The sequence below is a fragment of the Panicum virgatum genome, chromosome 7N, assembly GCF_016808335.1.
Source record: "Panicum virgatum strain AP13 chromosome 7N, P.virgatum_v5, whole genome shotgun sequence".
In the NCBI taxonomy this organism is placed as follows: Eukaryota; Viridiplantae; Streptophyta; class Magnoliopsida; order Poales; family Poaceae; genus Panicum; species Panicum virgatum.
The window spans coordinates 8,588,775-8,598,572 of record NC_053151.1 but is presented as its reverse complement, the minus strand read 5'-3'; the positions used below and the strand labels follow the sequence as shown (position 1 = coordinate 8,598,572).

Sequence of the window (9,798 nt, the reverse complement as noted above, 5' to 3'; positions counted from 1 at the left end):
ATCAGCCCCTTAGCAACCTGAAAATTCAAAACCCTAAACGGCGAACTTAATCCTAGTATGGCTCGGACGCAAGGAGAAGCGGCTGCGGCTCAAACACCTTAGAGCAAGTATTATAAGATTAGATAATGTAAATAGGATGTAAGATCTGCTACATTAGATTTGTGATGAGTTGGAGAAGAGAGAAAAAGAGAGAAGAGAGGTGGGCTGTTAGGTTACAGCTAGCTTATGCACAGATTTTCAGAAACTTGTGAGAGAGTAAGGTGGTCCAAACATTAATAATTTAGTATAGGTCTATTATACTAGCTGGCTATTAGCTAGCTATATATAATGTGGCAAAAGCATATAGACTGTTGCCGACTACTCCCTCAGTCTCAAAATAAATCAACTATAGAGTTCAAAATTTGTCTACCAAAGAATGCTTATTTTGACCCACATACCATAAAAGATAAGGCAATTTCCGGAATATTCTTATAAAAGATAACTAATACCCCATTCACTCGTTACAAAAAGACAAGAGATATTTTGATAATTTGACACATAGCATTGGTTTGTATGTCGGTCTAAAAATTATATTTATTTTAAGACAGATGGAATATATTATTACCATGCTGAATGCTGAGGCCAATCTCAGTGGGAGTGTTATAAGAGTGTCATGGACATTAAATTTACTAACATATACCAATAGTATGAGGAGAATGAATAGAGGAGTGTCATGAAATATGAGAGGAGTGTCATCACTATGATACTATATTCAGTCTAGATAACTGTGTCGATGATACTCCACTCGAGGAGAAGCTGCTTCTGCGAAACGAAGGCGGAAGAAAGCTTCACGGGCAGAAATTGGGCCGCAAATGCCTTAATGGGCTGCTGCGCGGCTTGAGGCGAGCGCCCTGCCTCCCACATGGGCCTGCTAAACGAACCCAAACACGCTTACCCCAAAAGTCCCCATCTAACGGCTCATCACTCCAGTCTCTCACTCGTCACTCCCTCGCTTCCTCGTTTCGGCATGGAGCCCAAACCCTCGCCGCCGCCGACCGCCACGCCGCGCGCGCGCGGGGTGGCGACCAAGCGCAAGGAGAGGGTCGCATCCGCGGCACTCCCCGCGTCCCCACCGCCGAAGCGCCAGGCCTGGGAGCGCGCCCGCGTCGACCCGCCGCCCCTCCCGCCTCCGCCGCCGCCGCCGCCTTCACCGCGCAGCCGCCCTGCCGCCAGCAAGTCGCGGCGCAAGCCCGCTCGGAAGAAAGCGCCGCGCCGCTCCGTGAATCCGCCGCGCGAGCAGCAGGAGGAGGAGGAGGAGGAGGCGCAGGCGCCGTCGCCGTCGCCGTCGCCGTCGCCGCCCAGGGCGTCGCTTGAGCAGGAGATCGAGGCCGTCCTGTCCCGCGGCGCCGGCGTCCACGTGGTCCCCACCTTCGCCGGTAAGCCCCCCGCATGCGAACAGTGTACATTGAAATGGGACGCCGTTCTTTCTCTGATTGGTCAAATTGGTATGCTGGTATTTAATTTGAGTTAGGGTTTTTCACCCTACGAAGGTGGCATGTTTGTTTAAATGCTTGCAAGGAGGCACATTTTGTTCTGGCGTCTAGTTTTGGTTGAACTACTAGTAGCTACATTTTTATGCCAGTTTGGGTATGAATGCACTAATGAACAAACATATGATTTTATCTCAATTTGTTACCGTGCTGATATTTCTCCGAATGCTCACTTATACCCCTTTTTTCTCCAACAATATAAATTAGGCTAAAATTGGTCTTCTGCATTTTAATACCAAGTAAATAATTTTCAGGGCATATGCACAGTGCCATCAGTGCATTCATGTTGTGCATGATATAGCTAGCATATGGAAATCACCATATTCACGAAAACAGCTACCAAAAGATAAGTATGAGCTGCAAGACATCTTGCAGGTCATACATATCTTTTGAGAGCTGTTTTTTTTCCGAATATTGCCACTTCCACAGGCTATCTTTGAGGTATCAGTACATACAAAAAATACTGGTACTTTTGCCCCAATGCAATGTCATGTTAAATTGTTTATTTGAAATTAACTGCATAGTCTTAGCCAATTAAAACTGCTGCTTATTACTTTGCAACACTCGTGTCTCCTTTTTTTCCTGCACCTTTGATGTTCTTGTTGATTGTCTACTGCTCCTTTTCGATTACATGAACTAGCAGGCTATCACAGTTCTTATATACAAGAATACAGTTGCTCCATATCTGAGCCTTGACCCATGATCACTATTCGCCTACACGACCGTTTAGCCCATTTACACACCGTGTAAATGCTACATAGTTGCTAGCCTTGTCCGTTTAATCAGCCCTTTATCCCATTTAATGACCGTTTAACTTGTTTAAATGGCTATTTAGTACGAATAAATAGCTAAACAATAGGTGACTGACTTTTTAGCGTTTACCATTTAGGCTAACACTGTCCACGATTAGCCAGTTCTAGTTTTTAAATTTTTAACATGCATCAGTTACAAACATGCAATCATGCTTACCAATTTGGCACGGTGCTCTTTAAAATACATCGTTCTCACCTTTGCCAGTAAGGCTCACCTATGAAAGAGTAGTCATGTGATACATTTAATTTCCTCTTCTTCCTCTGAGACGAGGAGGAAGAGAGGGAAAAAGGGGGCAGGGTAGCGCGGGGAATTGTCTCGTTTGTTAATTTGCGGTTCCACTGCTAGGAAGGTACATTCTCATGCCAGTTTGTGTATAGATGCAATAATCAACAGGCATATTATTAGATTATTTTATTCACTTCTTTCTCTGAATGCTTGCTTATGCTCTATTTCCAGATTTTGAAATTAGGCTAAAATTGTTCATCTGTGATCACCAAATAAATGACTGCCAGTACATTAATGTTTTGCATCATACAGCCAGTGTACGGAAATTACAATATTGACATAAACACCACAAGACATGTGCTGTATGTCATACTTAACTTTTAAGACTTGTTCTATGAATACGGGAACTTCCTTAGGCTGTTTGTGTAGTGATGTACCAATGCATTGTCATGCTCATAATGTTATAAGGAATTAATTCCATAATGTCATTTTCAGCCTAATTTATTTGCTGCATTACTTTGCAACAATTGTGCTTTTTTTCTTCTTCTCTTTTTTTAACTTTTTGTTGCCTGCCTGGTGCTCCAAGGAAAGGCCAACAGGAATTGTTAAGCAATTGATCCCTATCAATGGTGCATTCAATTCACCGTCAGATATGTTTCAAACAAAAATACTTTATAATAGATTTCCTAGGAAATAGGACAATATGAAACCTCATTACCTCTTCATGACAACCTTTCCGAATACCTTTGGACATTATAATACATAGAAGAATTTCCTGTCTTTCTTACCCATTGTTGTCAATTTGAAGTTGTTAACAGTAACTTTCTGCACCAACCTCCTCATAACAACTCCTTACAGGTCATTAGGGCGGCTCACAACAACAGGATGGGTTAACATCCTTTTCCTTTATAGCTTACAGTTAGTCTTATTGTGTACAATGACTTGCCCAAGTTACCTTCCCAACTTGATGAACTAATCGTCATGCAAAGGAATGAAAGCATGGCATCTTTTGCAGTTTTCCCCCAATTAGACATTTATTATAGTAGCATAAACCGGTGGTAGCCCTATTACTGGCATATTAGGAAGTACCTAGCGCCCACAGCTCATATGTACTAGAATTCAGTTGCTCTTACTAGTAGACATGATTAGCTATTCTGTATGTCTGTATTATTTATTGTTTGTCTTCTTTACTTGTTGCTATTTTCTGAAGGATGGTTTTCATGGAAGGAAATTCACCCAATTGAGAAGCAAATGTTGGCTACATTTTTTGATGGGAAATCAGAGAGAAGGACACCCGAGATATACTTGGGAATTAGGAATTCAATCATGAGAAAATTTCACTTTAATCCTGAAGTGCATCTGGAGAAAACAGATTTGTCTGAGTTGTCTATTGGGGAGATGGATGCTCGTCTGGAAATCTTGGAGTTCCTGGCTCACTGGGGCTTGGTTAATTTCCATCCTTGTCCACCAGTTGCACAGGACTGCAAGCTAATTGAGAGCAAAAGTAGTGCTGATACAGCGGAGGAAATTTCTCTGATTGAGAAGCTATTTCAGTTTGAAACAGTTCATTCATATCTGGTACCTGTTTCAAAGAAAGCTGAAATCATAGCCCCAGTTCAGTTTACTAGCTTCCTTTCTCAGCCTAAACTAGCTGAAGATGCGATAACTGCAGCTGAGTCTTCTGTTGAGTATCATTGCAACTCCTGCTCAGTTGATTGTTCCAGAAAGCGCTATCATTGTAGGACTCAGGTCAGTTTCACTGTTCCAACAGAAGGATTTGCATCACTATGTGCTGTTCTGTTTATCGTTTTATCTAAAAATGTTTCAGAATTCATTTTGCTGAGTACTGAAATGTTAGTTGTACATTGTTATGAGCTTTGGAGACAGGAGAACTATATATATGAGGGTGCAGGACAACAGGGAGAAACATAGGTCAGTAGATAGAGTCGAATGGGATATATGTGCAGTGATGGGATACATACTTTTGGTTCTTGCTTCCTCATATATGATGACCTCCTCATGTATATATTCTTGAGTCCCTAACTCTAAAAATATTGAGCTTTCGAGATGAATTTGGGTGCCAATTTCTTCCTATTTACAAATGCCACATTGTTCCTCCTACGTCGGCCCAGTTTGTGCTTTTTGAAAAATATTGAACTAATCAACTACTAGGTACATTTTTAGCTAATTGATAATTGACTGAATCCAACTAACAAATCAACCTAAACAGAAAACGATTTATCTGCTGTTCCTGATGTGCTGTTCTTTGGGCGATACATCTGGTTGGCCAGCAGACCTTGACATATAATCTGCATTTGCAATTTGTACTATTTGAGGAAAATAAGGATGCACAAACAATCTAGCACACTTTCCAGTAGGAATCACTCCATGCATTGGAGCAAGGAAATGAGGTCCAGAACTGGGATAGTTTTTGTTTCCTTGTATCCCACTATATCTATATGTCTACTTTTTTTTCAATGAACCGGCAGTAGAGCTGCCAATTATATGGATAAGTCATGCTAAGACAGGCGTGAAAACAAAAAATGTCCATGTCCAGACAAAAGCCTACGCTCACTGCAATACACATGCAAGTTACCTTTCTCTGGTAGGGCCCAAGTTCTTCCTTCATCCTTGATCCTTGCAAGGAGTGGGACTGATGGCATTTTCCTTATGTTGGAAATGCTCACATCCTGTTTATTCAACACCTCCCAACATTCTGGGATTATTAACATCCTGCATTTTGGGACGTTAGTTTGTTGCCATGGTGGACCCTCACCTGTCGAGTGAGGAGCTCAGCCAAGTCGCAAGATGCGCCCAGATCCTTTACCCTCTATTTCAAAAATCAACCATCTAGTTTGCCTAGGTGGCTTCTAGTCACTACACATCACCCTCCCACCCACTGCGCTATGATCCTAGGATCATTAGGGGTAAACACCACTGGGAGGATAGCTGGGCAGCCATCGGCTACGAGGGGAGGGATTAGACTATTGGGGAGACTTGGACTAATTCATCTTGCATATTTATTCCCCTTAATACAGCACCATGCCTCTGCCTTTATAGAGCTAGGTCTGCACACCTGCACAATTTCTAAATCCTAACAATAGATTTAACACACTAACAATATTCTTATCTAACTAGCTTGGATAAGGCCTAATCCTATCTCCTGTGTTGCACATGTGGGGAGCGCTGGGTTGTCCCTGGGCCCTGCTTCACACTCACAACACTGTACCTAATGGCCACCTGTCATGCCTAATTGATGATTAAGTGCTAGGTTTCACCCCATCGCCTGCCTAATGCCTGGTGCCTTTTTCGATCATTTTATGTGGCATATATAATTGGCTGATTCAAATTTCATTATGCTTTAGTAAGAAGTTATGCATGCTTACGCAAAGCTCCAGCTGTGTAACTTCTCCCAATTGGTTCACCAACTTATTGTTTTGGTTAAGAAATGATATGTTCATAGTCACACAAATTCTATGCAACTGGGAGTCATACTTTGTCTTGTGCATTATGAGTGCTGCACACTTGTACGCAAAAAGGGCGACCTTTAGCTTTGTATGAAGCAGCTTAACCTCATATATAGCGTGATCATTTTAATTACAATGGTACAGTATATTCACTTATTTGTTTCAATCCGTGCATATTTTAGGTAACTCTGACCATGCTGGTATCACCATCTTACTGTGGCATCTTTACCCTGTCACAAAAATTACTTAATTATCATTCCGGAACTCTGATAGTTATTATTTTTTTTGGGGGGGGTGCTAATGCTGATTAACCTTATATTCATCCTTTCCAGGTAGACTTTGATTTGTGTTCTGATTGCTACAATGAAGGAAAGTTTGATGAAGGCATGTCAAAAGCTGATTTCATCCTTATGGAATATGCAGAGGTTCCTGGCTCCGGTGGTTCTAACTGGACTGACCAGGAGACATTGCTTCTTTTGGAAGCTTTGGAAATTTTTAAAGGAAAAGAATGGGATGAGATTGCTGAGCATGTTGCTACAAAAACAAAAGAACAGTGCATGCTGTACTTCCTCCAGATGCCAATTTTCGATTCCTTTCTAGATGGTGAAGATATCAATGAAACACCTCAGAAGATCACAGAACAGGATTCAGCAGAAACTGGCACTTTGGGTGTACCTGAGGATATGGATGTAGGTGACAATGCAGAAGGAAAAGAGAGCGCTGATGAAAACACTTGCAAGAAAGCAAATGCTAATTCTTCAGAAACCGGAACAAAAATCGCTGACCAAAGTGTCTCTGCTAAAGTGAATACCATGAATTTAGGTGATAATGATCTTGTTTCATCTTCCATAGTTGATGAATCAAACAAATCTTCATTGATGGATCCTGCAAATAAGAAAAAATCTACTGATGCTGATGTATCTGAGGAGCAGGCATCCGACTTTGTTTCTGGTGTCCTGAGATCTACTTTTGAAGCTGTTGGCCACTTTCCGGGTAAAGATGACTTGGGTTCATTTGCTGAAGCAGGAAATTCTGTGATGGCACTAGTGAGTAGATGCTTCTGAATTATTTTTTTTTATTACTTACATAACAAGAGTGCCCTTTGATGTTTGGATAAATAACCTGCAGGCTGGATTTTTGGCTTCTCTTGTGGAACGTGATGATGCTGTTACTTCATGTTGTAGTTCATTGAGAGCTATATCAGCAATTTCTCCTGCTCTCCAATTGGCAACTGGGCACTGTTTTATTCTTCCAGATCCACCGAGTAACCTCAAAGATCTGACTTCCAATTACAGGTAGCGTAGCTTATCCTAGGACTCTTGTTTAGTGTTGACCTGCAAGTGCCAAATTTTACTTATAAATATTGGAACTTGTAGCTCTTGCACAGGCGGTGAGTGCCAAGGAGGCGCTGATGGTACTCAAAATGTAAATGATACTGATAAAGATAGCAGTAAAAGGGAAGAAAGTGCTTTAACTCTGGAAAAGGAGGATGCCTCACCGAAGGAGTGTCTGGAATTATCCAACACAGAGGAGTCATTTGTTGAAGGTCCCCAAGCAGAGGTCAAATCCAACAGCACAAAGGATCCGGATAATCCAACTGCTGCATCTGATAAGATGAGAGATGGGTGTAATACCATTCCTGGTTCTGCTGCTTCAAATAATACAAATGAACCTGGTTCTGTAACTTCCCAAGAAGCCAGTGCAGCAAGTGCAAATGCCACAACCAACCGTGAACAGTTAGAAGGGGAAAAATTAAGTTCTAAAGAATTGCCAGATGATGACTCACCTTCACAAGGGAGGGTAGTGCCAAAGGAGATTGAATGTGCACCTATGGCCTCGTCTAGCATGCAACAACACAAGTCTAACCAAACAGGAAGTGGCAACACTGAAGGTACTTAATTCGGCCTCATACATTATTATTTTCATTGCACACCATTGAGGAATGTGCCTCAGTCCCAGGGTTCTGAACTCCTGGAACTGGGGCTATCGACCAGTCATCAGATTTCCTGGCCCCATCCAGGATTAAGAAACTGGCCAGCTTCAATTTTTCAATGGAAAATTGTGGTTATCTATCTAAAATATATGATTAGAAAAATCTTTTTTACTTGAACATGTGGGAGAGATGTGTATATTTATATTAAGAAGATGAAAGGGGTAAAAGAGCCCCAACAGAAACAAAACCAACCCACACACACAAACTTCGAAACAGACACACACAACAACAACATAGCCTTTTTTTCCCAAGCAAGTTGGGGTAGGCTAGAGAGGAAACCCGAAAGAAATAAGTTCAAGGTTCAGGCACATTGATAGCTAGTCTCCAAGCGCTCCTATCCAAAGCTATCTCTTTAGATATATTCCAATCCTTAAGGTCTCTCTTAACCGACTTATCCCACGTCAGTTTAGGTCTACCTCTACCCCTCTTTACATTATCGACCCGCTCAAGAACCCCACTACACACACACTTAAGAAATAATAAGATAAATTTTGCCCCCAGTTTTTTATTTTATTGTAGTAGCTTGTGCTTATTTACTCCCTCTGTGTCATTAATAGGCAGCCCGGTCCTATAGATAGTCTTCACAAAATAAACTTTGACTATTGATGACATTTGTGATGGATTACTAGTGACTACAACTTATTATCATGTGAATGGAACTTATCTCAATTGCAGAATGTAATGGTTCTGGTGTGTGTGTCTGTGTGTGAAAAAATTGACATATCAAAGTTGCATAACTGAACAATCAGCACTTACAGAGTTTGACTCTCGTGTTGCATAAGAGGCCCTATATTATGTAGGCATGTAGCATAGGGATGGTATTTCAGTTATTAAATTATATGAAAAGTGACCTTTAAATGCAGCTTAGTTTTCTGATCATTTATTGGCAGTACAATTTGTAAAATTAGTACCTATGATGTAGGAATAATTTTGCTCATGTATGATCACAGAACCTAACAGCAACAAAAACATTGCTGCTGCTGCTGCTGATCCCATAATAAGGCTACAGCGAGCTGCAGTTACTGCGATTTCAGCAGCTGCAGTGAAGGCTAAGTTCTTCGTGGAGCAGGAGGAAGGTCATATCCGGCAACTAGCTGAACTTGTGATCGAAAAGCAGGTAATTGATGTGCCAATGATTCTATGCTGTTTATGTTAAGAAGAAAGTTTTCAGACTCCAATATCACTTTTTTTTTCAGTTAGGCTAGGGAAGTTAGAAAATATTTATACAAGTTCTTTGTTTCTGAAATGTTGTGTGTGTTGCCTTACCTGACATACTGTCTCATGCAGTTTCAGAAGATGGAAACTAAAATGTCGTTTCTCGCTGAAGTTGAAAATCTGGTCCTGCGATCGAGAGAATTGACAGAGAAAATGCGTAAGAAGCTTTTGCTGGAGCGGAATGCGATAATGGCTTCTCGAATGGCTGCTGCTGCATCCAGAATAAACCAGCGTTGGGCTCCTGAGGCTCGACTGCCAGTAGCCCTGGTTCGGCAGCTGAGGCACCCTTGAACCCTAGATGCTGTGCTGATCCAACCTTCTATCTAGAAGTATATATATGATGTAGGGTGACTTTTCTAGTTGTACTAATCCGCCTTGTAAAAATCCAGTGGTACGGTGTGTATGTAGCTTTTGGGTCAAGCATGGGTTTGGTTATAACCCCCCGTGCTCAGCTTGCTACCATGTTATGTTTAACTTATAAGCTAGAATTCGTGTAGAGAAAAATGTAATCTCATTAGCACCAGTAACGTATCAGAGTAGTTTATGCTTCATCCCA

General features: G+C 41.5%; 1 protein-coding gene across 1 annotated transcript; it reads left to right on the top strand.

Annotated features, from left to right (window-relative positions):
• Positions 1–971: 971 nt before the first annotated feature.
• On the top strand, positions 972–9,798 carry LOC120682062 (SWI/SNF complex subunit SWI3D-like). The gene is made up of 7 exons (XM_039963811.1): positions 972–1,415; positions 3,778–4,316; positions 6,367–7,080; positions 7,163–7,329; positions 7,411–7,925; positions 8,978–9,144; positions 9,315–9,798. The coding sequence occupies exons 1-7, from the start codon at positions 1,007–1,009 to the stop codon at positions 9,531–9,533; spliced, it is 2,730 nt and encodes a 909-aa protein (XP_039819745.1). The 5' UTR covers positions 972–1,006; the 3' UTR covers positions 9,534–9,798.

Excerpts from the sequence above, each read along its gene's own strand:
- LOC120682062 (XM_039963811.1), top strand. The coding sequence starts at position 1,007 with ATGGAGCCCAAACCCTCGCCGCCGCCGACCGCCACGCCGCGCGCGCGC. Across the intron at positions 7,081-7,162 it reads GAAATTCTGTGATGGCACTA|GCTGGATTTTTGGCTTCTCT; the intron begins GTGAGTAGATGC and ends AATAACCTGCAG. Across the intron at positions 7,926-8,977 it reads AGGAAGTGGCAACACTGAAG|AACCTAACAGCAACAAAAAC; the intron begins GTACTTAATTCG and ends GTATGATCACAG.